The sequence below is a fragment of the Stegostoma tigrinum genome, chromosome 34 (genome assembly GCF_030684315.1).
Source record: "Stegostoma tigrinum isolate sSteTig4 chromosome 34, sSteTig4.hap1, whole genome shotgun sequence".
In the NCBI taxonomy this organism is placed as follows: Eukaryota; Metazoa; Chordata; class Chondrichthyes; order Orectolobiformes; family Stegostomatidae; genus Stegostoma; species Stegostoma tigrinum.
This window is the reverse complement of record NC_081387.1, coordinates 6,295,254-6,322,516: the sequence shown is the minus strand read 5'-3', so window position 1 is coordinate 6,322,516 and position 27,263 is coordinate 6,295,254. Positions and strand designations below refer to the sequence as shown.

General features: G+C 48.4%; 1 protein-coding gene across 1 annotated transcript in view; it reads right to left on the bottom strand.

The window, feature by feature from the left end:
• The window catches only part of LOC132206224 (major histocompatibility complex class I-related gene protein-like), a 45,501-nt gene that overhangs the window by 6,289 nt on the left and 11,949 nt on the right, over positions 1-27,263 (bottom strand). Inside the window, exons 4-6 of the mRNA XM_059639594.1 lie at positions 26,912-27,190; positions 19,728-19,835; positions 1,583-1,662 (exon numbers count right to left, since the gene is read on the bottom strand). Coding sequence (XP_059495577.1) covers positions 1,583-1,662; positions 19,728-19,835; positions 26,912-27,190 — 467 coding nt within the window. The remainder of the gene's footprint in view (positions 1-1,582; positions 1,663-19,727; positions 19,836-26,911; positions 27,191-27,263) is intronic.

Here is a 27,263-nt window from a genome sequence, read left to right as displayed (position 1 = left end):
GAATTCTTTCCAAAACCTTGCTGACCACAGACATAAGACTGACTGGTCTATAATTTCCAGGGATTTCCCTATTCCCTTTCTTGAAAAGAGGGACAACATTTGCCTCCCTCCAATCTTCCAGTCCGACTCCCATGGAAAGCAAGGAAGCAAAGATCTTCGCCAGCGGCTTAGCAACCTCCTCTCTCGCTTCCCGGAGCAACCATGGATAAATCTGGTATAAATACTGAGGCAGTCCCTGTCTAATGGGACAACATCAAGGCTTGAGCTGATAAACAGAAAATAACATTCATACTACTTAAGTGCCTGGCAATGAACATCTCCAGCAAGACAGCAACTCTATCACGTCTTCACGTTCAATGGCATTGTCAACATCTCGGGGCTACTAGAAACAGAACTGGAAAGGTCACCTAAATGTTGCTGTTACCAAGGCCAGAGATAGAGCGACATCACTGACACAGACAGACAGAGACATCAACATCCCTCAAAAAAAGCTATGTTAAAACGTTAACACACCTCCTAAAATTAATGTAAAAAACACACAGTGAGCAATAAAAACATCATGCAGGAGGTATACACAACACTGATATACTTTATTTACAGCACAAATACTCAGACATCACAGTAACTTGTGGTTTTTGAGGTAGATAAATTTTTCCTAGTTTAGCAAGAGCACTGATTGATAAAGTGCCGCTTAAAACAAAGTTTGCTAGAAAAATACAGTAGCTTTAAGCAGAACAAAGTTAATCCACAAGGCAATCCAATTACTGCCTATGATTTAAACTCTTGATTCTAGACCTCCAGCTCCAGACAGACAGACAGACGAGAGATAAATCAAAAGGAATAAGGAATACATGAGATGTAACTGGCTAGTTCACTTCAGCAAACTCCACGATCTGTAACATCACACGCACATGGGATTGTATCTTGCTTGGCTCATGAAGACACGAATGCGCGCAGGTAGCTGCCAGTAAACTTCGAAGATTATTCATTTAATTCTTATAACTGAGATTTTGTTCTCTGAACTTGCAATAATTTCATCATGGTAGGACAAACCAGGGAGCAATCAAATCTTCAGGCATAATTTTTCTAACTTAAAGAGAGTTCAAAAAACCAGCTCAAACTTTGATTTCTCCTTCTTCCACCAGTTCTCTCTAACCAACCTTCCCTCTCCACAACCCCCTGCACCGTCATAAAACAGAAGTTATAATGGGAAACAAAAGTTTAATGAAATGAATATTTCGGTTCTGTCTTCACAAAAGTAGGAGACAAGTAACAGCCCAAGAACGTTGGGGATCACAGGATTTAGTAAGAAGGAGAAACTGAAGGATATCAGTAAGAAAATGGCATTGGGGAAAATGATGGGATTAAAGGGGGATAAATCCCCAGGGCCTGATAATCTACTTCCTCGAGCTAAGAAAGAAGCCCTTGAAAAAAAATTCAAAACACTGCATGACACAAACTTCACTCAACGAGGTTTGAGTATTTGTTGTCAGTGTTTGGTGTGTGTGCGTGTGCGCGTGTGTGCATATGGTGGAGTAGTGGGCAGAGGGTGTGACAAGAGCTGAAGGTGTTGAAATGAGACCTGGCGAAGTGAGACAACACCTTGGCTCATGACATTGACCCCAAAGCAACAACCCCAGCCGATGAGTCGAAGGGCAGTACCTGTCAGAAGGAAACATCGACAATGAAGTTTCTAGGAGGGTGAGGCAGGGGATGGAAGGGAGTGAATTTAGTCTGGTGGGTTTAAACACTGTCCGGGAGGGTGAGACAGGGTCAGGAAGGGAGTGACTTTAGTCTGGTGGGTTTTAACAGAGTCTGGGAGGGTGAGACAGGGTCAGGAAGGGAGTGAATTGGTCTGGTGGGTTTTAACAGTGTCCGGGAGGGTGAGACTGGGTCAGGAAGGGAGTGAATTTAGTCTGGTGGGTTTTAAAAGTGTCCGGAAGGGTGAGAGAGGGTCAGGAAGGGAGTGAATGTAGTCTGGTGGGTTTTAACTGCATTTGGGAGGGTGAGGCAGGATCAGGTTAGGAGTGAATTTAGTCTGGTGGGATTTAACAGTGTCCGGGAGGGTGAGACAGGGTCAGGAAGGGAGTGAATTTAGTCTGATGGGTTTTAACTGCATCTGGGAGGGTGAGGCAGGATCAGGATAGGAGTGAATTTAGTCTGGTGGGTTTTAACAGTGTCCCGGAGGGTTTGACTGGGTCAGGAAGGGAGTGAATTTAGTCTGGTGGGTTCTAACAGTGTCTGGGAGGGTGAGACTGGGTCAGGAAGGGAGTGAATTTAGTCTGGTGGGTTTTAACAGTGTCCGGGAGGGTGAGACAGGGTCAGGAAGGGAGTGAATTTAGTCTGGTGGGTTTTAACTGCATCAGGGAGGGTGAGGCAGGATCAGGATAGGAGTGAATTTAGTCTGGTGGGTTTTAACAGTGTCCGGGAGGGTTTGACTGGGTCAGGAAGGGAGTGAATTTAGTCTGGTGGGTTTTAACAGTGTCTGGGAGGGTTTGACTGGGTCAGGAAGGGAGTGAATTTAGTCTGGTGGGTTTTAACTGCATCTGGGAGGGTGAGGCAGGATCAGGATAGGAGTGAATTTAGTCTGGTGGGTTTGAACAGTGTCTGGGAGGGTTTGACTGGGTCAGGAAGGGAGTGAATTTAGTCTGGTGGGTTTTAACTGCATCTGGGAGGGTGAGGCAGGATCAGGATAGGAGTGAATTTAGTCTGGTGGGTTTTAACAGTGTCCCGGAGGGTTTGACTGGGTCAGGAAGGAAGTGAATTTAGTCTGGTGGGTTTTAACAGTGTCTGGGAGGGTGAGACTGGGTCAGGAAGGGAGTGAATTTAGTCTGGTGGGTTTTAACAGTGTCCGGGAGGGTGAGACAGGGTCAGGAAGGGAGTGAATTTTGTCTGGTGGGTTTTAACTGCATCTGGGAGGGTGAGGCAGGATCAGGATAGGAGTGAATTTAGTCTGGTGGGTTTTAACAGTGTCTGGGAGGGTGAGGCAGGATCTGGATAGGAGTGAATTTAGTCTGGTGGGTTAAAACAGTGTCTGGGAGGGTGAGACTGGTTCAGGAAGGGAGTGAACTTAGTCTGGTGGGTTTCAACAGTGCCTGGGAGGGTGAGGCAGGGTATGGATGGGAGTGAATTTAGTCTGGTGGGTTTTAACAGTGTCCGGGAGGGTGAGGCAGGATCAGGGGGGGAGTGAAGTTAGTCTGGTGGGTTTTAACAGTGTCCGGGAGGGTGAGACTGGGTCAGGAAGGGAGTGAATTTAGTCTGGTGGGTTTAAACAGTGTCTGGGAGGGTGAGGCAGGATCAGGAAGGGAGTGAATTTAGTCTGGTGGGTTTAAACAGTGTCTGGGAGGGTGAGACTGGGTCAGGAAGGGAGTGAATTTAGTCTGGTGGGTTTTAACAGTGTCCGGGAGGGTGAGACAGGGTCAGGAAGGGGGTGAATTTGTCTCGTGGGTTTTAACAGTGTCCGGGAGGGTGAGACTGGGTCAGGAAGGGAGTGAATTTAGTCTGGTGGGTTTTAACAGTGTCTGGGAGGGTTAGACAGGATCAGGATAGGAGTGAATTTAGTCTGCTGGGTTTTAAAAGTGTCTGGGAGGGTGAGACTGCGTCAGGAAGGGAGTGAATTTAGTCTGGTGGGTTTTAACAGTGTCTGGGAGGGTGAGGCAGGATCAGGATAGGAGTGAATTTAGTCTGGTGGGTTTTAACAGTGTCTGGGAGGGTTTGACTGGGTCAGGAAGGGAGTGAATTTAGTCTGGTGGGTTTTAACTGCATCTGGGAGGGTGAGGCAGGATCAGGATAGGAGTGAATTTAGTCTGGTGGGTTTTAACAGTGTCCGGGAGGGTTTGACTGGGTCAGGAAGGGAGTGAATTTAGTCTGGTGGGTTTTAACAGTGTCTGGGAGGGTGAGGCAGGATCAGGATAGGAGTGAATTTAGTCTGCTGGGTTTAAACAGTGTCTGGGAGGGTGAGACTGGGTCAGGAAGGGAGTGAATTTAGTCTGGTGGGTTTTAACAGTGCCTGGGAGGGTGTGGCAGGGTATGGATGGGAGTGAATTTAGTCTGGTGGGTTTTAACAGTGTCCGGGAGGGTGAGGCAGGATCAGGGGGGGAGTGAAGTTAGTCTGGTGGGTTTTAACAGTGTCCGGGAGGGTGAGACTGGGTCAGGAAGGGAGTGAATTAAGTCTGGTGGGTTTTAACAGTGTCTGGGAGGATGAGGCAGGATCAGGATAGGAGTGAATTTAGTCTGCTGGGTTTTAACAGTGTCTGGGAGGGTGAGACTGTGTCAGGAAGGGAGTGAATTTAGTCTGGTGGGTTTTAACAGTGTCTGGGAGGGTGAGGCAGGATCAGGATAGGAGTGAATTTAGTCTGGTGGGTATTAATAGTGTCTGGGAGGGTGAGACTGGGTCAGGAAGGGAGTGAATTTAGTCTGGTGGGCTTTACAAGTGCCTAGGAGGGTGAGGCAGGGTATGGATTGGAGTGAATTTCGTCTGGTGGGTTTTAATAGTGTCCGGGAGGGTGAGGCAGGATCAGGGGGGAAGTGAATTTAGTCTGTTGGGTTTTAACAGTGTCCGGGAGGGTGAGACTGGGTCAGGAAGGGAGTGAATTTAGTCTGGTCGGTTTTAACAGTGTCTGGGAGGGTGAGGCAGGATCAGGATAGGAGTGAATTTAGTCTGGTGGGTTTTAACAGTGTCTGGGAGGGTGAGACTGGGTCAGGAAGGGAGTGAATTTAGTCTGGTGGGTTTTAACAGTGTCTGGGAGGGTGAGGCAGAATCAGGATAGGAGTGAATTCAGTCTGGTGGGTTTTAACAGTGTCTGGGAGGGTGAGACAGGGTCAGGAAGGGAGTGAATTGGTCTGGTGGGTTTTAACAGTGTCCGGGAGGGTGAGACTGGGTCAGGAAGGGAGTGAATTTAGTCTGGGGGGTTTTAACTGCATCTGGGAGGGTGAGGCAGGATCAGGATAGGAGTGAATTTAGTCTGGTGGGTTTTAACAGTGTCTGGGAGGGTGAGACAGGGTCAGGAAGGGAGTGAATTGGTCTGGTGGGTTTTAACAGTATCCGGGAGGGTGAGACTGGGTCAGGAAGGGAGTGAATTTAGTCTGGTGGGTTTTAACAGTGTCTGGGAGGGTGAGACTGGGTCAGGAAGGGAGTGAATTTAGTCTGGTGGGTTTTAACAGTGTCCGGGAGGGTGAGGCAGGATCAGGATAGGAGTGAATTTAGTCTGGTGGGTTTTAACAGTGTCTGGGAGGGTGAGACAGGGTCAGGAAGGGAGTGAATTGGTCTGGTGGGTTTTAACAGTGTACGGGAAGGTGAGACAGGGTCAGGAAGGGAGTGAATTTAGTCTGGTGGGTTTAAACAGTGTCTGGGAGGGTGAGGCAGGATCAGGAAGGGAGTGAATTTAGAATGGTGGGTTTTAACTGCATCTGGGAGGGTGAGGCAGGATCAGGAAGGGAGTGAATTTAGTCTGTTGGGTTTTAACAGTGTCCGGGAGGGTGAGACTGGGTCAGGAAGGGAGTGAATTTAGTCTGGTGGGTTTTAACAGTGTCTGGGAGGGTGAGGCAGGATCAGGATAGGAGTGAATTTAGTCTGGTGGGTTTTAACAGTGTCTGGGAGGGTGAGACTGGGTCAGGAAGGGAGTGAATTTAGTCTGGTGGGTTTTAACAGTGTCTGGGAGGGTGAGGCAGGATCAGGATAGGAGTGAATTTAGTCTGGTGGGTTTTAACAGTGTCTGGGAGGGTGAGACTGGGTCAGGAAGGGAGTGAATTTAGTCTGTTGGGTTTTAACAGTGTCCGGGAGGGAGGGACTGGGTCAGGAAGGGAGTGAATTTCGTCTGGTGGGTTTTAATAGTGTCCGGGAGGGTGAGGCAGGATCAGGGGGGAAGTGAATTTAGTCTGTTGGGTTTTAACAGTGTCCGGGAGGGTGAGACTGGGTCAGGAAGGGAGTGAATTTAGTCTGGTGGGTTTTTACACTGTCTGGGAGGGTGAGGCAGGATCAGGATAGGAGTGAATTTAGTCTGGTGGGTTTTAACAGTGTCTGGGAGGGTGAGACTGGGTCAGGAAGGGAGTGAATTTAGTCTGGTGGGTTTTAACAGTGTCTGGGAGGGTGAGGCAGAATCAGGATAGGAGTGAATTCAGTCTGGTGGGTTTTAACAGTGTCTGGGAGGGTGAGACAGGGTCAGGAAGGGAGTGAATTGGTCTGGTGGGTTTTAACAGTGTCCGGGAGGGTGAGACTGGGTCAGGAAGGGAGTGAATTTAGTCTGGGGGGTTTTAACTGCATCTGGGAGGGTGAGGCAGGATCAGGATAGGAGTGAATTTAGTCTGGTGGGTTTTAACAGTGTCTGGGAGGGTGAGACAGGGTCAGGAAGGGAGTGAATTGGTCTGGTGGGTTTTAACAGTATCCGGGAGGGTGAGACTGGGTCAGGAAGGGAGTGAATTTAGTCTGGTGGGTTTTAACAGTGTCTGGGAGGGTGAGACTGGGTCAGGAAGGGAGTGAATTTAGTCTGGTGGGTTTTAACAGTGTCCGGGAGGGTGAGGCAGGATCAGGATAGGAGTGAATTTAGTCTGGTGGGTTTTAACAGTGTCTGGGAGGGTGAGACAGGGTCAGGAAGGGAGTGAATTGGTCTGGTGGGTTTTAACAGTGTACGGGAAGGTGAGACAGGGTCAGGAAGGGAGTGAATTTAGTCTGGTGGGTTTAAACAGTGTCTGGGAGGGTGAGGCAGGATCAGGAAGGGAGTGAATTTAGAATGGTGGGTTTTAACTGCATCTGGGAGGGTGAGGCAGGATCAGGAAGGGAGTGAATTTAGTCTGGTGGGTTTTAACAGTGTCTGGGGGTGGTGAGGCAGGATCAGGATAGGAGTGAATTTAGTCTGGTGGGTTTTCACAGTGTCTGGGAGGGTGAGACTGGGTCAGGAAGGGAGTGAATTTAGTCTGGTGGGTTTTAACAGTGCCTGGGAGGGTGAGGCAGGGTATGGATGGGAGTGAATTTAGTCTGGTGGGTTTTAACAGTGTCCGGGAGGGTGAGGCAGGATCGGGGGGGGGCAGTGAATTTAGTCTGCTGGGTTTTAACAGTGTCTGGGAGGGTGAGACTGCGTCAGGAAGGGAGTGAATTTAGTCTGGTGGGTTTTAACAGTGTCCGGGAGGGTGAGGCAGGATCAGGATAGGAGTGAATTTAGTCTGGTGGGTTTTAACAGTGTCTGGGAGGGTTTGACTGGGTCAGGAAGGGAGTGAATTTAGTCTGGTGGGTTTTAACTGCATCTGGGAGGGTGAGGCAGGATCAGGATAGGAGTGAATTTAGTCTGGTGGGTTTTAACAGTGTCCCGGAGGGTTTGACTGGGTCAGGAAGGGAGTGAATTTAGTCTGGTGGGTTTTAACAGTGTCCGGGAGGGTGAGACTGGGTCAGGAAGGGAGTGAATTTAGTCTGGTGGGTTTTAACAGTGTCCGGGAGGGTGAGACAGGGTCAGGAAGGGAGTGAATTTAGTCTGGTGGGTTTTAACTGCATCTGGGAGGGTGAGGCAGGATCAGGATAGGAGAGAATTTAGTCTGGTGGGTTTTAACAGTGTCCGGGAGGGTTTGACTGGGTGAGGAAGGGAGTGAATTTAGTCTGGTGGGTTTTAACAGTGTCTGGGAGGGTGAGGCAGGATCAGGATAGGAGTGAATTTAGTCTGCTGGGTTTAAACAGTGTCTGGGAGGGTGAGACTGGGTCAGGAAGGGAGTGAATTTAGTCTGGTGGGTTTTAACAGTGCCTGGGAGGGTGAGGCAGGGTATGGATGGGAGTGAATTTAGTCTGGTGGGTTTTAACAGTGTCCGGGAGGGTGAGGCAGGATCAGGGGGGGAGTGAAGTTAGTCTGGTGGGTTTTAACAGTGTCCGGGAGGGTGAGACTGGGTCAGGAAGGGAGTGAATTTAGTCTGGTGGGTTTTAACAGTGTCCGGGAGGGTGAGGCAGGATTCGGGGGGGGGAGTGAATTTAGTCTGGTGGGTTTTAACTGCATCTGGGCGGGTGAGACTGGATCAGGAAGGGAGTGAATTTAGTCTGGTGGGTTTTAACAGTGCCTAGGAGGGTGAGGCAGGCTATGGATTGGAGTGAATTTAGTCTGGTGGGTTTCAACAGTGTCTGGGAGGGTGAGGCAGGTTCAGGGGGGGAGTGAGTTTAGTGTGGTGGGGTTCAACAGTGTCCGGGAGGGTGAGACTGGGTCAGGAAGGGAGTGAATTTAGTCTGGTGGGTTTTAACAGTGTCTGGGACGGTGAGGCAGGATCAGGATAGGAGTGAATTTAGTCTGGTGGGTTTTAACAGTGTCTGGGAGGGTGAGACTGGGTCAGGAAGGGAGTGAATTTAGTCTGGTGGGTTTTAACAGTGTCCGGGAGGGTCAGACAGGGTCAGGAAGGGAGTGAATTTAGTCTGGAGGGTTTAAACAGTGTCTGGGAGGGTGAGACAGGATCAGGAAGGGAGTGAATTTTGTCTGGTGGGTTTTAACTGCATCTGGGAGGGTGAGGCCGGAACAGGAAGGGAGTGAATTTAGTCTGGTGGGTTTTAACAGTGTCTGGGAGGGTGAGGCAGAATCAGGATAGGAGTGAATTTAGTCTGGTGGGTTTTCACAGTGTCTGGGAGGGTGAGACTGGATCAGGAAGGGAGTGAATTTAGTCTCGCGGGTTTTAACACTGTCTGGGAGAGTGAGGCAGGATCAGGATAGGAGTGAATTTAGTCTGGTGGGTTTAAACAGTGTCTGGGAGGGTGAGACTGGGTCAGGAAGGGAGTGAGTTTAGTCTGGTTGGTTTTAACAGTGCCTGGGAGGGTGAGGCAGGGTATGGATGGGAGTGAATGTAGTCTGGTGGGTTTTAACAGTGTCCGGGAGGGTGAGGCAGGATCGGCACGGGGGAGTGAATTTAGTCTGGTGGGTTTTAACAGTGTCCGGGAGGGTGAGGCAGGATCGGGGGGGAGTGAATTTAGTCTGGTGGGTTTAAACAGTGTCTGGGAGGATGAGACTGGGTCAGGAAGGGAGTGAATTTAGTCTGGTGGGTTTTAAAAGTGTCTGGGGGTGGTGAGGAAGGATCAGGATAGGAGTGAATTTAGTCTGGTGGGTTTTCACAGTGTCCGGGAGGGTGAGACAGGGTCAGGAAGGGAGTGAATTTAGTCTGGTGGGTTTTTAACAGTGTATTGGAGGGTGAGGAAGGATCAGGAAGGGAGTGAATTTAGTCTGGTGGGTTTAAACAGTGTCTGGGAGGGTGAGGCAGGATCAGGAAGGGAGTGAATTTAGTCTGGTGGGTTTTAACTGCATCTGGGAGGGTGAGACTGGGTCAGGAAGGGAGTGAATTTAGTCTGGTGGGTTTTAACAGTGCCTAGGATTGTGAGGCAGGCTATGGATTGGAGTGAATTTAGTCAGGTGGGTTTCAACAGTGTCCGGGAGGGTGAGGCAGGTTCAGCGGGGGAGTGAATTTAGTCTGGTGGGTTTTAACAGTGTCCGGGAGGGTGAGCCTGGGTCAGGAAGGTAGTGAATTTAGTCTGGTGGGTTTTAACAGTGTCTGGGACGGTGAGGCATGGTCAGGAAGGGAGTGAATTTAGTCTGGTGGGTTTCAACAGTGTCTGGGTGGTTGAGACAGGGTCAGGAAGGGAGTGAATTTAGTCTGGTGGGTATTTAACAGTGTCTGGGAGGGTGAGGAAGGATCAGGAAGGGAGTGAATTTAGTCTGGTGGGTTTAAACAGTGTCTGGGAGGGTGAGGCAGGATCAGGAAGGGAGTGAATTTAGTCTGGTGGGTTTTAATTGCATCTGGGAGGGTGAGACAGGGTCAGGAAGGGAGTGAATTTAGTCTGGTGGGTTTTTAACAGTGTCTGGGAGGGTGAGGAAGGATCAGGAAGGGAGTGAATTTAGTCTGGTGGGTTTGACAGTGTCCGGGAGGGTGAGGCAGGTTCAGCGGGGTAGTGAATTTAGTCTGGTGGGTTTTAACAGTGTCCGGGAGGGTGAGACTGGGTCAGGAAGGTAGTGAATTTAGTCTGGTGGGTTTCAACAGTGTCTGGGGGTGGTGAGGAAGGATCAGGATAGGAGTGAATTTAGTCTGGTGGGTTTTAACAGTGTCCGGGAGGGTGAGACTGGGTCAGGAAAGGAGTGAATTTAGTCTGGTGGGTTTTAACAGTGTCTGGTAGGGTGAGGCAGGATCAGGATAGGGGTCAATTTAGTCTGGTGGGTTTTAACATTGTCTGGGAGGGTGAGACTGGGTCAGGAAGGGAGTGAATTTCGTCTGGTGGGTTTTAACAGTGTCCGGGAGGGTGAGACAGGGTCAGAAAGGGAGTGAATTTAGTCTGGTGGGTTTAAACAGTGTCTGGGAGGGTGAGGCAGGATCAGGAAGGGAGTGAATTTAGTCTGGTGGGTTTTAACTGCATCTGGGAGGGTGAGCAGGATCAGGAAGGGAGTGAATTTAGTCTGGTGGGTTTTAACAGCGTCTGGGGGTAGTGAGGCAGGATCAGGATAGGAGAGAATTTAGTCTGGTGGGTTTTCACAGTGTCTCGGAGGGTGAGACTGGGTCAGGAAGGGAGTGAATTTAGTCACGTGGGTTTTAACACTGTCTGGGAGAGTGAGGCAGGATCAGGATAGGAGTGAATTTAGTCTGGTGGGTTTTAACAGTGTCTGGGAGGGTGAGACTGGGTCAGGAAGGGAGTGAATTTAGTCTGGTAGGTTTTAACAGTGCCTGGGAGGGTGAGGCAGGGTATGGATGGGAGTGAATTTAGTCTGGTGGGTTTTAACAGTGTCCGAAAGGGTGAGGCAGGATCGGGGCGGGGGAGTGAATTTAGTCTGGTGGGTTTTAACAGTGTCCGGGAGGGTGAGACTGGGTCAGGAAGGGAGTGAATTTAGTCTGGTGGGTTTTTAACAGTGTCCGGGAGGGTGAGACAGGGTCAGGAAGGGAGTGAATTTAGTCTGGTGGGTTTTAACTGCATCTGGGAGGGTGAGGCAGAATCAGGATAGGAGTGAGTTTAGTCTGGTGGGTTTTAACAGTGTCCGGGAGGGTTTGACTGGGTCAGGACGGGAGTGAATTTAGTCTGGTGGGTTTTAACTGCATCTGGGAGGGTGAGGCAGAATCAGGATAGGAGTGAGTTTAGTCTGGTGGGTTTTAACAGTGTCCGGGAGGGTTTGACTGGGTCAGGAAGGGAGTGAATTTAGTCTGGTGGGTTTTAACAGTGCCCGGGAGGGTGAGACTGGGTCAGGAATGGAGTGAATTTAGTCTGGTGGGTTTTAACAGTGTCTGGGAGGGTGAGGCAGGATCAGGATAGGAGTGAATTTAGTCTGGTGGGTTTTAACAGTGTCCGGGAGGGTTTGACTGGGTCAGGAAGGGAGTGAATTTAGTCTGGTGGGTTTAAACAGTGTCCGGGAGGGTGAGACAGGATCAGGAAGGGAGTGAATTTAGTCTGGTGGGTTTAAACAGTGTCTGGGGGGGTGAGACTGGGTCAGGAAGGGAGTGAATTGGTCTGGTGGGTTTTAACAGTGTCCGGGAGGGTGAGGCAGGATCAGGAAGGGAGTGAATTTACTCTGGTGGGTTTTAACTACATCTGGGAGGGTGAGAATGGGTCAGGAAGGGAGTGAATTTAGTCTGGTGGGTTTTAACAGTGTCTGGGACGGTGAGGCAGGATCAGGATAGGAGTGAATTTAGTCTGGTGGGTTTTAACAGTGCCTAGGAGGGTGAGGCAGGCTATGGATTGGAGTGAATTTAGTCTGGTGGGTTTCAACAGTGTCCGGGAGGGTGAGGCAGGTTCAGGGGGGGAGTGAATTTAGTCTGGTGGGTTTTAACAGTGTCCGGGAGGGTGAGACTGGGTCAGGAAGGGAGTGAATTTAGTCTGGTGGGTTTTAACAGAGTCTGGGACGGTGAGGCAGGATCAGGATAGGAGTGAATTTAGTCTGGTGGGTTTTAACAGTGCCTAGGAGGGTGAGGCAGGCTATGGATTGGAGTGAATTTAGTCTGGTGGGTTTCAACAGTGTCCGGGAGGGTGAGGCAGGTTCAGCGGGGGAGTGAATTTAGTCTGGTGGGTTTTAACAGTGTCCGGGAGGGTGAGACTGGGTCAGGAAGGGAGTGAATTTAGTCTGGTGGGTTTTAACAGTGTCCGGGAGGGTGAGACTGGATCAGGAAGGGAGTGAATTGGTCTGGTGGGTTTTAACAGTGTCCGGGAGGGTGAGGCAGGATCGGCAGGGGGGAGTGAATTTAGTCTGGTGGGTTTTAACAGTGTCTGGGAGGGTGAGACTGGGTCAGGAAAGGAGTGAATTTAGTCTGGTGGGTTTTAACAGTGTCTGGTAGGGTGAGGCAGGATCAGGATAGGGGTCAATTTAGTCTGGTGGGTTTTAACATTGTCTGGGAGGGTGAGACTGGGTCAGGAAGGGAGTGAATTTCGTCTGGTGGGTTTTAACAGTGTCCGGGAGGGTGAGACAGGGTCAGAAAGGGAGTGAATTTAGTCTGGTGGGTTTAAACAGTGTCTGGGAGGGTGAGGCAGGATCAGGAAGGGAGTGAATTTAGTCTGGTGGGTTTTAACTGCATCTGGGAGGGTGAGCAGGATCAGGAAGGGAGTGAATTTAGTCTGGTGGGTTTTAACAGCGTCTGGGGGTAGTGAGGCAGGATCAGGATAGGAGAGAATTTAGTCTGGTGGGTTTTCACAGTGTCTCGGAGGGTGAGACTGGGTCAGGAAGGGAGTGAATTTAGTCTGGTGGGTTTTAACAGTGCCTGGGAGGGTGAGGCAGGGTATGGTTGGGAGTGAATTTAGTCTGGTGGGTTTTAACAGTGTCCGAAAGGGTGAGGCAGGATCGGGGCGGGGGAGTGAATTTAGTCTGGTGGGTTTTAACAGTGTCCGGGAGGGTGAGACTGGGTCAGGAAGGGAGTGAATTTAGTCTGGTGGGTTTTTAACAGTGTCCGGGAGGGTGAGACAGGGTCAGGAAGGGAGTGAATTTAGTCTGGTGGGTTTTAACTGCATCAGGGATGGTGAGGCAGAATCAGGATAGGAGTGAATTTAGTCTGGTGGGTTTTAACAGTGTCCGGGAGGGTTTGACTGGGTCAGGACGGGAGTGAATTTAGTCTGGTGGGTTTTAACTGCATCTGGGAGGGTGAGGCAGAATCAGGATAGGAGTGAGTTTAGTCTGGTGGGTTTTAACAGTGTCCGGGAGGGTTTGACTGGGTCAGGAAGGGAGTGAATTTAGTCTGGTGGGTTTTAACAGTGCCTGGGAGGGTGAGACTGGGTCAGGAATGGAGTGAATTTAGTCTGGTGGGTTTTAACAGTGTCTGGGAGGGTGAGGCAGGATCAGGATAGGAGTGAATTTAGTCTGGTGGGTTTTAACAGTGTCCGGGAGGGTTTGACTGGGTCAGGAAGGGAGTGAATTTAGTCTGGTGGGTTTAAACAGTGTCCGGGAGGGTGAGACAGGATCAGGAAGGGAGTGAATTTAGTCTGGTGGGTTTAAACAGTGTCCGGGAGGGTGAGACAGGATCAGGAAGGGAGTGAATTTAGTCTCGTGGGTTTTAACACTGTCTGGGAGAGTGAGGCAGGATCAGGATAGGAGTGAATTTAGTCTGGTGGGTTTTAACAGTGTCTGGGAGGGTGAGACTGGGTCAGGAAGGGAGTGAATTTGGTCTGGTGGGTTTTAACAGTGCCTGGGAGGGTGAGGCAGGGTATGGTTGGGAGTGAATTTAGTCTGGTGGGTTTTAACAGTGTCCGAAAGGGTGAGGCAGGATCGGGGCGGGGGAGTGAATTTAGTCTGGTGGGTTTTAACAGTGTCCGGGAGGGTGAGACTGGGTCAGGAAGGGAGTGAATTTAGTCTGGTGGGTTTTTAACAGTGTCCGGGAGGGTGAGACAGGGTCAGGAAGGGAGTGAATTTAGTCTGGTGGGTTTTAACTGCATCAGGGATGGTGAGGCAGAATCAGGATAGGAGTGAATTTAGTCTGGTGGGTTTTAACAGTGTCCGGGAGGGTTTGACTGGGTCAGGACGGGAGTGAATTTAGTCTGGTGGGTTTTAACTGCATCTGGGAGGGTGAGGCAGAATCAGGATAGGAGTGAGTTTAGTCTGGTGGGTTTTAACAGTGTCCGGGAGGGTTTGACTGGGTCAGGAAGGGAGTGAATTTAGTCTGGTGGGTTTTAACAGTGCCTGGGAGGGTGAGACTGGGTCTGGAATGGAGTGAATTTAGTCTGGTGGGTTTTAACAGTGTCTGGGAGGGTGAGGCAGGATCAGGATAGGAGTGAATTTAGTCTGGTGGGTTTTAACAGTGTCCGGGAGGGTTTGACTGGGTCAGGAAGGGAGTGAATTTAGTCTGGTGGGTTTAAACAGTGTCCGGGAGGGTGAGACAGGATCAGGAATGGAGTGAATTTAGTCTGGTGGGTTTAAATAGTGTCTGGGGGGGTGAGACTGGGTCAGGAAGGGAGTGAATTGGTCTGGTGGGTTTTAACAGTGTCCGGGAGGGTGAGGCAGGATCAGGAAGGGAGTGAATTTACTCTGGTGGGTTTTAACTGCATCTGGGAGGGTGAGAATGGGTCAGGAAGGGAGTGAATTTAGTCTGGTGGGTTTTAACAGTGTCTGGGACGGTGAGGGAGGATCAGGATAGGAGTGAATTTAGTCTGGTGGGTTTTAACAGTGCCTAGGAGGGTGAGGCAGGCTATGGATTGGAGTGAATTTAGTCTGGTGGGTTTCAACAGTGTCCGGGAGGGTGAGACTGGGTCAGGAAGGGAGTGAATTTAGTCTGGTGGGTTTTAACAGTGTCTGGGACGGTGAGGCAGGATCAGGATAGGAGTGAATTTCGTCTGGTGGGTTTTAACAGTGTCTGGGAGGGTGAGACTGGGTCAGGAAGGGAGTGAATTTAGTCTGGTGGTTTTAAACAGTGTCCGGGAGGGTGAGACAGGATCAGGAAGGGAGTGAATTTAGTCTGGTGGGTTTTAACTGCATCTGGGAGGGTGAGGCAGGATCAGGAAAGGAGTGAATTTAGTCTGGTGGGTTTTAACAGTGTCTGGGGGTGGTGAGGCAGGATCAGGATAGGAGTGAATTTAGTCTGGTGGGTTTTCACAGTGTCTGGGAGGGTGACACTGGGTCAGGAAGGGAGTGAATTTAGTTTCGTGGGTTTTAACACTGTCTGGGAGAGTGAGGCAGGATCAGGATAGTAGTGAATTTAGTCTGGTGGGTTTAAACAGTGTCTGGGAGGGTGAGACTGGGTCAGGAAGGGAGTGAATTTAGTCTGGTTGGTTTTAACAGTGCCTGGGAGGGTGAGGCAGGGTATGGATGGGAGTGAATTTAGTCTGGTGGGTTTTAACAGTGTCCGGGAGGGTGAGGCAGGATCGGCCGGGGGGAGTGATTTTAGTCTGGTGGGTTTTAACAGTGTCCGGGAGGGTGAGGCAGGATCGGGGGGGAGTGAATTTAGTCTGGTGGGTTTTAACAGTGTCTGGGAGGGTGAGACTGGGTGAGGAAGGGAGTGAATTTAGTCTGGTGGGTTTTAACAGTGTCTGGGGGTGGTGAGGAAGGATCAGGATAGGAGTGAATTTAGTCTGGTGGGTTTTCACAGTGTCTGGGAGGGTGAGACTGGGTCAGGAAGGGAGTGAATTTAGTCTGGTGGGTTTTAACAGTGTCTGGGAGGGTTTGACTGGGTCAGGAAGGGAGTGAATTTAGTCTGGTGGGTTTTAACTGCATCTGGGAGGGTGAGGCAGGATCAGGATAGGAGTGAATTTAGTCTGGTGGGTTGTAACAGTGTCTGGGAGGGTGAGACTGGGTCAGGAAGGGAGTGAATTTTGTCTGGTGGGTTTTAACAGTGTCCGGGAGGGTGAGGCAGGATCAGGATAGGAGTGAATTTAGTCTGGTGGGTTTTAACAGTGTCTGGGAGGGTGAGGCAGAATCAGGATAGGAGTGAATTTAGTCTGGTGGGTGTTAACTGTGTCTGGGAGGGTGAGACAGGGTCAGGAAGGGAGTGAATTGGTCTGGTGGGTTTTAGCAGTGTCCGGGAGGGTGAGACAGGGTCAGGAAGGGAGTGAATTTAGTCTGGTGTGTTTTAACAGTGTCCGGGAGGGTGAGACTGGGTCAGGAAGGGAGTGAATTTGGTCTGGTGGGTTTTAACTGCATCTGGGAGGGTGAGACAGGGTCAGGAAGGGAGTGAATTGGTCTGGTGGGTTTTAACAGTGTCCGGGAGGGTGAGACTGGATCAGGAAGGGAGTGAATTGGTCTGGTGGGTTTTAACAGTGTCCGGGAGGGTGTGGCAGGATCGGCAGGGGGGAGTGAATTTAGTCTGGTGGGTTTTAACAGTGTCCGGGAGGGTGAGACTGGGTCAGGAAGGGAGTGAATTTAGTCTGGTGGGTTTTAACAGTGTCTGGGACGGTGAGGCAGGATCAGGATAGGAGTCAATTTAGTCTGGTGGGTTTTAACAATGTCTGGGAGGGTGAGACTGGGTCAGGAAGGGAGTGAATTTAGTCTGGTGGGTTTAAACAGTGTCTGGGAGGGTGAGGCAGGATCAGGAAGGGAGTGAATTTAGTCTGGTGGGTTTTAACTGCATCTGGGAGGGTGAGCAGGATCAGGAAGGGAGTGAATTTAGTCTGGTGGGTTTTAACAGTGTCTGGGGGTAGTGAGGCAGGATCAGGATAGGAGAGAATTTAGTCTGGTGGGTTTTCACAGTGTCTCGGAGGGTGAGACTGGGTCAGGAAGGGAGTGAATTTAGTCTCGTGGGTTTTAACACTGTCTGGGAGAGTGAGGCAGGATCAGGATAGGAGTGAATTTAGTCTGGTGGGTTTTAACAGTGTCTGGGAGGGTGAGACTGGGTCAGGAAGGGAGTGAATTTAGTCTGGTGGGTTTTAACAGTGTCCGAAAGGGTGAGGCAGGATCGGGGCGGGGGAGTGAATTTAGTCTGATGGGTTTTAACAGTGTCCGGGAGGGTGAGACTGGGCCAGGAAGGGAGTGAATTTAGTCTGGTGGGTTTTTAACAGTGTCCGGGAGGGTGAGACAGGGTCAGGAAGGGAGTGAATTTAGTCTGGTGGGTTTTAACTGCATCAGGGATGGTGAGGCAGGATCAGGATAGGAGTGAATTTAGTCTGGTGGGTTTTAACAGTGTCCGGGAGGGTTTGACTGGTTCAGGAAGGGAGTGAATTTAGTCTGGTGGGTTTTAACTCCATCTGGGAGGGTGAGGCAGAATCAGGATAGGAGTGAGTTTAGTCTGGTGGGTTTTAACAGTGTCCGGGAGGGTTTGACTGGGTCAGGAAGGGAGTGAATTTAGTCTGGTGGGTTTTAACAGTGCCTGGGAGGGTGAGACTGGGTCAGGAAGGGAGTGAGTTTAGTCTGGTGGGTTTTAACAGTGTCTGGGAGGGTGAGGCAGGATCAGGATAGGAGTGAATTTAGTCTGGTGGGTTTTAACAGTGTCCGGGAGGGTTTGACTGGGTCAGGAAGGGAGTGAATTTAGTCTGGTGGGTTTAAACAGTGTCCGGGAGGGTGAGACAGGATCAGGAAGGGAGTGAATTTAGTCTGGTGGGTTTAAACAGTGTCTGGGGGGGTGAGACTGGGTCAGGAAGGGAGTGAATTGGTCTGGTGGGTTTTAACAGTGTCCGGGAGGGTGAGACTGGGTCAGGAAGGGAGTGAATTTAGTCTGGTGGGTTTTAACAGTGCCTGGGAGGGTGAGGCAGGGTATGGATGGGAGTGAATTTAGTCTGGTGGGTTTTAACAGCGTCTAGGAGGGTGAGACACGGTCAGGAAGGGAGTGAATTGGTCTGGTGGGTTTTAACAGTGTCTGGGAGGGTGAGGCAGGCTATGGATTGGAGTGAATTTAGTCTGGTGGGTTTTAACAGTGTCTGGGAGGGTGAGACTGGGTCAGGAAGGGAGTGAATTTAGTCTGGTGGGTTTTTACACTGTCTGGGAGGGTGAGGCAGGATCAGGATAGGAGTGAATTTAGTCTGGTGGGTTTTAACAGTGTCTGGGAGGGTGAGACTGGGTCAGGAAGGGAGTGAATTTAGTCTGGTGGGTTTTAACAGTGTCCGGGAGGGTGAGGCAGGATCAGGATAGGAGTGAATTTAGTCTGGTGGGTTTTAACAGTGTCTGGGAGGGTGAGACTGTGTCAGGAAGGGAGTGAATTTAGTCTGGTGGGTTTTAACAGTGTCTGGGAGGGTGAGGCAGAATCAGGATAGGAGTGAATTCAGTCTGGTGGGTTTTAACAGTGTCTGGGAGGGTGAGACAGGGTCAGGAAGAGAGTGAATTGGTCTGGTGGGTTTTAACAGTGTCCGGGAGGGTGAGACTGGGTCAGGAAGGGAGTGAATTTAGTCTGGTGGGTTTTAACAGTGTCTGGGAGGGTGAGACAGGGTCAGGAAGGGAGTGAATTTGTCTGGTGGGTTTTAACAGTGTCCGGGAGGGTGAGACTGGGTCAGGAAGGGAGTGAATTTAGTCTCGTGGGATTTAACACTGTCTGGGAGAGTGAGGCAGGATCAGGATAGGAGTGAATTTAGTCTGGTGGGTTTTAACAGTGTCTGGGAGGGTGAGACTGGGTCAGGAAGGGAGTGAATTTAGTCTGGTGGGGTTTAACAGTGCCTGGGAGGGTGAGGCAGGGTATGGATGGGAGTGAATTTAGTTTGGTGGGTTTTAACAGTGTACGTGAGGGTGAGGCAGGGTATGGAAGGGAGTGAATTTAGTCTGGTGGGTTTTAACAGTGTCCGGGAGGGTGAGACAGGGTCAGGAAGGGAGTGAAGTTAGTCTGGTGGGTTTTAACAGTGTCCGTGAGGGTGAGGCAGGGTATGGAAGGGAGTGAATTTAGTCTGCTGGGTTTTAACAGTGTCCGGGAGGGTGAGACAGGGTCTGGAAGGGAATGAAGGTAGTCTGGTGGGTTTTAACAGTGTCCGGGAGGGTGAGGCAGGGTCTGGAGGGGAAGAAAGATGTTCCAAATTACAGTGAGAATTTGAAATATCACTGACTTCATTATGATGCTGGAATAGAGACATCCAAAGCTGAGATAATAAGATGAGTGTGAGAAGTTGAATAAAATATATAAAAACGCACTCTGAACTATTCTCTCTAACTCACTGGACACAGAATTCAATTCCCCTCAACATTAACTAACCACCCTGACACAGCACAAATGAAAGGGAATCAAGGGTGTAGAATGGGAGGGGGATGGGGAGGGGTGCGGGAGGGATAGGGAGTGGGGTTATGGAAATGGGGAGGGGCAATGAGGATTGCAAGGAGAGGTCTTGGGGCTGTGGAGCTGGGGAAGAGAAGGATAAGTGAGTCGTGAAGAATTGCATTGTGCGTAAAATGATACATGTTCCATCCAGGAGAATGTAATTCTACTCCTTCCAACCCTTTCAGCATCTTTCCCAACACTCCGTCCCCTCAGTCACTTACTGTGAGCTGGCATATAGGTCCCACTTGGTGAATCTGCAGAAACAAAATATATGCCCATTAGAATGGGGAATAATCCATTCTCAGAGAGTGAGAACACAACAAATGCAAGGGAATGGAGATTGTGTAAAAAATCCTCTTTCTCACACTCCTCTCCATCCTTCCACTTTATGGACGTTTTGGAGATCTGTTCTATTCTATTGATGTTCAGTCAGAAAGAATGTAAGTATGCGAGGTTGGTTAATGATCAATATTCAAACTCACCTGGGCCAATCACACAAAGGAAGATCAGGTCAGCAAGACCTGTTTATACTTGTGCATTTATGTGTAGAGTTTCAATCAGTTCCCGTTCAACACAGTGCACTGTACTTCCAGTCCTGGACATTTTCCCACACTGATTGTGAACCCTCATTTCTAAATTTCCCTCTCTGGTTTTCTTACCTTTCCATGGCCTTTTCCAGATGACTGTTTCAAATATTAAAGCTATTAGAATGACTATTCCAATAACAATTACAAGATGGAAATGTTCCGTGCTGTTTTCTGGGATTTCTGAAATGAATTGCAAGAATATCAGGATTATCGCTCTTCCTGGATCCATTCCCAGTTCTGTGTTGATTGGGAATAATTTTAACTGTACTCACCCATTGGGATTTGATAGGATTGGTTCAAAAAATGGGTTGTCCCTCACCCAATTTTACTCTCCAAATCCCATTGCAGAAACTCCAACAGAGGCTGGTATCCATCACCAAGTCACCCTTTATTGAATAGTCCTTGATGTTAGTGTTGGCTCATTCAGAGACAGAAAGCAGAATTTCAGCATCTCTGAGGCTGACCTTTTTATTTGTCAGCCAGGGCTCCCTGATTGGGGCTGTTAATCTTGTTCAATCATGGAACTCATATTCTCTGAGGTCTCATTACAATCGTTGCTTCCCTCCAACCCTGAGCCCAAGGATTTTGGCCAGTCATTTGGCTTGGAGAGCTTCCTGGGGCATTTTAGCAAGGGGTTGAGTTCCAACTTGTTTGACATCCAATACGGGCAGTCTCTAAAGCACCAGGCTCTTTTTGACAGTATTAGATGGGAACTTTCAAAAGTTGATAGGTTAGGTTATTCACAGGCGAAGGGATAGCTGGGAAATTGGCGGGGGTGGGGGAACGTTCCTTTAAGAATATGATAATGAGAGTTCAGAGGCAATATGTTCCTGTTAGTGCAGAGGGCAAGGCTGGTAGGTGTAGGGAATGCTGGATGACTCGAGAAGTTAAGGTTCTGCTCAAGAAAAAAGAAGAGGCGTGTGTCAGGTATCGACAACAAGGATTCAGTGAATCCTAAGAAGACAATAAGGACATCAGGAGTGTACTTCAGAGGGAAATCAGGAGGGCAAAAAGGCAACATGAGATAGCTTTGGCAAGTCGGGTTATGGATAATCCAAACAGATTCTGTCAGTAGATTAAGGGCAAGAGAGTAATTAGAGAGAGAATAAGGCACCTTAATGATCAAAGTGGCCATTGATGTGTGGACCACCGAAGATTGGTGAATTATGACAATAGACAATAGACAATAGGCAATAGGTGCTGGAGTAGGCCATTTGGCCCTTTGAGCCAGCACCACCATTCATTATGATCATGGCTGATCATCCACAATCAGTATCCTGTTCCTGCCTTATTCCCATAACCCTTGATTCCACTATCTTTAAGAGCTCTATCTCTTTCTTGAAAGCATCCAGAGAGTTGGCCTCCACTGTCTTCTGGGGCAGAGCATTCCATATATCCATCACTCACTGGGTGAAGAAGTTTCTCCTCAACTCTGTTCTAAATGGCCTACCCCTTATTTTTAAACAGTGTCCTCTGGTCCTGGACTCACCCATCAGTGGAAACATGCTTCCTGCCTCCACAGTGTCCAATCCCTTAATAATCTTATACGTCTCAATCAGATCCCCTCTCATCCTTCTAACCTCAAGAGTATACAAGCCCAGTCGCTCCAATCTTTCAACATATGATAGTCCCGCCATTCCGGGCATTGACCTTGTGAATCTACGCTGCACTCCCTCAATAGCAAGAATGTCCCTCATCAAATTGGGAGACCAAAACTGCACACGATTCTCCAGGTGCGGTCTCACCAGGGCCCTGTACAGCTGCAGAAGGGCCTCTTTGCTCCTATACTCAATTCTTCTTGTGATGAAGGCCAGCATGCTATTAGCTTCCTTCACTGCCTGCTGTGCCTGCATGCTTGCTTTCATTGACTGATGTACAAGAACACCTAGATCTCGTTGTGCTTCCCCTTTACCTAACTTGACTCCATAGAGATAGTAATCTGCCTTCGTGTTCTTGCCACCAAAGTGTATAACCACACATTTATCCACATCAAGTTGCATCTGCCATGCATCCGTCCACTCACCTAGCCTGTCCAAGTCAGCCTGTATTCTAATAACATCCTCCTCACATTTCACACTGCCACCCAACTTTGTGTCATCAGCAAATTAGCTAATATTACTTCTATTGCCTTCGTCTATATCATTAATATATATCGTAAACAGCTGCGGTCCCAGCACCGAACCTTGTGGTACCCCACTGGTCACTGCCTGCCATTCCGAAAGGGACCCGTTTATCACTACTCTTTGCTTCCTGTCAGCCAGCCAATTTTCAATCCAACTCAGTATTTTGCCCCCAATACCATGTGCCCTAATTTTGTTCACCAATCTCCTATGTGGGACCTTATCAAAGGCTTTCTGAAAGTCCAGGTATACTACATCCACTGGCTCTCCCTTATCCATCTTCATAGAAACATCCTCAAAAAATTCCAGAAGATTAGTCAAGCACGATTTGCCCTTCATAAATCCATGCTGACTCTGACCTATCCTGTTACTGCTATCCAAATGAGTCATAATTTTATCTTTTATAATTGACTCCAGCATCTTTCCCACCACTGACGTCAGGCTAACCTGTCTATAATTCCCTGTTTTCTCTCTCCCTCCTTTCTTGAAAAGTGGGACAACATTTGCCACCCTCCAATCCGCAGGAACTGATCCTGAATCTATAGAACCTTGGAAAATAATTACCAACGCGTCCACAATTTCTACAGCCACCTCCTTAAGTACCCTGGGATGCAGACCATCAGGTCCCGGGGACTTATCAGCCTTCAGACCTAACAATCTCTCCAACACCATTTCCTGCCGAATATAAATACCCTTCAGTTCGTTCATTACCCTCGGTCCTTCAGCCACTACTGCATCTGGGTGATTGCTTGTGTCTTCCCTAGTGAAGACAGATCCAAAGTACCTATTCGACTCTTCTGCCATTTCCTTGTTCCCCATAATAAATTCACTCGTTTCTGACTCCAAGGGCCCAATTTTAGCCTTAACCATTTTTTTTCTTTTCACATACCTAAAAATGCTTTTACTATCCTCCTTTATATTTTTGGCCAGTTTTCCTTCATAACTCATGTTTTCTCTGTGTATTGCCTTTTTAGTTATCCGCTGTTGCTCTTTAAAAGCTTCCCAGTCCTCCAGCATCCCGCTCATCTTTGCTATGTTATACTTCTTCTCTTTTATTTTTATACAGTCCTTAACTTCCCTCGTCAGCCACGGCCGCCCCTGCCTCCCCTTAGGATCTTTCTTCCTCTTTGGTATGAACTGATCCTGCACCTTTTGCATTATATCCAGAAAGACCTGCCATTGTTGTTCCACTGCCATCCCTGATAGGGTATTGTACCATTGAACTGTGGCCAGCTCGAATCAAATGCTTTGTGTCAGTACTTACTGTGAAGGACATGGGAACTAGGGAACTTGGGCAAACAAATAGTGATGACTTGGAAGCTGTCTGTATTATAGAAAAGGAAGTGATGGAGGTTTTAAAAGGCATAAAGGAAGATAAATTCTCAGGATCTGATCAGGTGTTACCCAGCACTTTGTGGGGAGCTCGATTACTCGGTGCCTCGCTTAGATTTTTCAATCATCAACAACTATGGGTGAGGTGCCAGAAGACTGGTTTTTGGCTAATGTGGTGCCATTATTTCAGAAAGGCTGTAATGAAAAGCCGGGGAACAAGAGAATGATGAGACTTACATCAGCAGTGAGTTTGTTGTTGGAGGGGATTCTGGGACAGGGTTTCCATGCATTTAGAAAGCAAGGGCTGATCAGAAATAGTCAACATGGCTTTGTGTGTGGGGAATCGTGTCTCACTAACTTGATTGAGTTTTTCTGAAGATGTCACAAAAAAGACTGGAGGAGGCAGAGTGGTAGATATTGTCCAAATGGACTTCAGCAAAGTGTTCGAGAAAGTTCTGCATGGCGGACTAGTTAATAAAGTTCGATCATGTGGGATCCAAGGGGAGCTAGCCGATTGAATATTAAAATTGGCTTGAAGGTGGGATACAGAAGATGGTGGTCGAGGGTTGCCTTTCAGACTGGAGGCCTGTGACCAGTGATGTCCCGCAAGGATTGGTGCTCACTCCACTGTCTTACATCATTTATCTAGATCAATTATAGATATGGGCAGAAAATTGGAAGATGGAGTTTAATCTGGGTAAGTGTGAGGTGCTGCACTTTGGGAGATCAAATGTTAAGGAAAAGGATACAGTTAACGGCAGGACACTGAACAGCATTGATGTACACAAGGGTCTGGGGTTTAATTCCATACCTCCCTGAAAGCGGCCACACAAGTAGATAGGGCGGGAAAGAAGGCATGTGATATGTTTGCCTTTATTGGTCGAGGACTTGAGTGTAAGAGGCAGGATTTCATGTTGCAGATTTATATGACTTTGGTTAGGCCACACTTAGAGTATTGTGTGCAATTCTGGTCACCACATTATTGAAAGGATGTTGCCTGGATTGGGGCGAATGAGGTATAAAGAGAGGCTTGAAAAACATGGCCTGTTTTCTCTTGAGCAGCGGAGGCTGAGGGCAGACATAATTAAACTCTATAACATTACCAGATGTTTAGACAGGGTAGATGGTCAGAATCTTGTTCCCAGTGTTGAAATGTCTAAGACTAGGGGGTGTACATTTGAGGTGAGCGGGGGAAATGTTCAAAGAAGATGTGAGGGACAAGTTTTTTATACAGAGACTTGTAGGAGTCTTGAACACACTGCCAGGGTTGTGGTTGAGGAATATACAATAAGGGCATTTAAGGGAAATTTAGAAAAGCACAAGGAGTGATATGGGCCAAGGACAGGATTAGTTTCATTTGGCAACATGTTCGGCACAACATCGTGGTCGGAAGGCCCCATTCCTATGCTGTGTGTTCCACGTAAATGATTTGGATGCGAATATATGAGGCACAGTTAGTAAGTTTGCAGATGATACCAAAATCACCAATAGAGGCATCCAGATGGGTATGTAGATAGAAAGGCTTCAGAGGGAAATGCCCAAATGCTGGCAAATGAGACTCGGTCAGATCGGACCATGAGGGAGGTACAGTGAGCAAGATCAAAGGTGCAGCTACTATCTACAATGACTAAGAACTTTGTGACCATGAAAGCACCTGCATAGTCAGTATGTAACAAAGTCCAAGGTTTACCCGAACATTCCCTTGAATGTGGGAGCACTGTTGGTGGTAATTTTTGTCCTTGTTGGCACACTGGGCACTGCCCCACCAACATGGCTCTGTCTGCAACCAGGCCTGGCCACCAGACATAAATTCACAACAAAACATCCTCATTTTGGAAACTCCTGGTGGATTTCAGCCAGTATTTGGTGGCTTCATTTGCTCAGGGCTTGCCCCCCCCATAACAACATGCCATCCTCTGCTGGTCTCTCCAGGTGCAATTCAAAGGATTTCAAAGACCCTTTGCTTTCCCCTATCAATGCCAGTTGCTTCCGTTTTGAAAGAACTAGATCTTTCTGTGTCCAAAGTCTGACATTGTCAGCTCTGGTTGGGAACATGTCCAAAAATAAATACCATTACAGGCTCGTCCATTGGGCATAAGACTGGTGGTGTATTTGCTAATGTTAGGCAGCTCAATGCATCCATATTTGCTACTCACACCCGGAATGTGTTCTAACTTATAATTATAAGCACTTACTGTTAGAATACATCACTGAATGCAGCCCAAAACTATAGGTGGCACTGCCTTGTCCTCTTTAAGCACACCAAGTAGGAATTTGTGTTTCACGATTGTCACAAATTTTCACACATAAAGGTACTGGTGGACTTCCAGACTCCAAATATGACTGTCAATCCTTTTTTCTCTGTCTGGATTTATGTACAGTCTGTTAGCCAAAGTCCTGGGTGTATGCGCCCTTGGGCACTGCTCTCTATTGGGCCACCTTGAGCTAATATGACTCTAATGCCATGTGAATAGGCATTGCATGTCAATGAATGTCAGATCTTTCTTGGCATCATAGTGTGCCAATCCTTGGAGGATGATAGTTGTCTCTTCACCTCATAGAAAGCTCCAGTTTATTTTTGCAACTATTTCCAAGGCTTAAGCTTTTTTTGCAAAAGGAGTTGATGTAATGGTGTCAGGTTGGAGAACAGGTTATGTATGAACTTCCAAAAATAATTTGCCAGCCCAAGACATGACCTAAGGTAGGTGCGAGGGCACCTTTGATCTTGCTCGCTGTATCTTCCAACGGGTGTAACCCGGTCTTGTTGACTTTGCAGCCCACGGAGATCACTAGGGGGAACTGGGATACACATTTTTCCCTTCTTAGGCATATGCCTGCCTTGGAAAAACACCTTAGAACTTTATCAAATTTCTTTCAGTTCTCCTTTTAGTTTTCCCTGTTATTGGGTAATTGGCATCTGAGTAAGTGGTGACCAGGGGTAGACCTTATAAAATGTTTGATTGCCCACTGAAAAATTGAATTGGCTGACGATATCCCAAATGACAGTCTTTTATATTGGTACAATCCCCGATGGGTATTCATTGCAGCATGCTTCTGGGAAGCTGGTCTCAACACTGGCAAGTAAGTGTGGTTCATGGCCAGGGTCATGAAGGGCAGTTGCCCCACAATCCCCACCAGGTTTGCACACAAATCCATCTGTCAAAAGTGGTTTGCACCTTGTTTAAAATCCCCACACAAGTGAGCCAACCCAATAGGCTTTAAAATCGTTCCAATGACTGCTGCCCATTCCGCAGAACGGATTAGTTTGATAATTCCTTCACTTTTGTAGACTTAAGTAGGGCATCTTTCAAGAGTCTCAATATTGTTGACACTCGCCCATTTTATATGTTAGTCAGGGCTACCTGATTGGTTCAGGTTAACAAGCCCAATCAAGGAACTTATATTCTATGTGTTCCAGCTGTTGAAACCCTGTTGCAATCACTGCAGGTATTATATGGCACAGAAATCCAGGACAACATGGAACTATCTTCAAATTAGAGTGAGGTCACTTAGAAGTGAAATGAAGCAACTTTTCCTCACAAAATTGTACTGGAAATCTCACCAAAATGTTGTGAGCACTGAGGATCAAATGAATGTTTCCAGCTCGAGATCAGGAGGGTTTCATTTGGGAAGGGCAGCAAGAGACATAGAGGAGGAATGGGTAAAGGGTAGTGAGGGACAGATCAGGATCAGACAGGACCTTGCTGAATGGGGAGAAACAGGCCTGAGGGGCCAAAAGGCAAATTCATGTGTATGCACTCACACACAGACAGACACTGACACACACACAGTCCAGTACCTTACCCCACTGATAGAGCCTGGTGTCTGTCATGCTGCTGTGTTCAATTTGGCAGGAATATTGATCCTCATCCCCAGCACTGATTCCAATCTCTTTCTGGATCTGATGGGTCCCATCATGGTTCAGTCGAATCCCTGAGGATTGTGTCTCAGACACAACCTCTCCATTCCTTAGCCAGGTCACCTCGATGTCTACAGGATAAAATCCAGTGACCAGGCAGGAGAGAGTGAGCGGCTTGTCCTGATGATTGGGCTCATTTCTGGAGATGAACACTACAGGCTGAACTGTGATGGGAAAGGGTGAGAACAGAAACAATAGACAGACATGGAATGGAATGGTTGATCGGTTTCATAGATC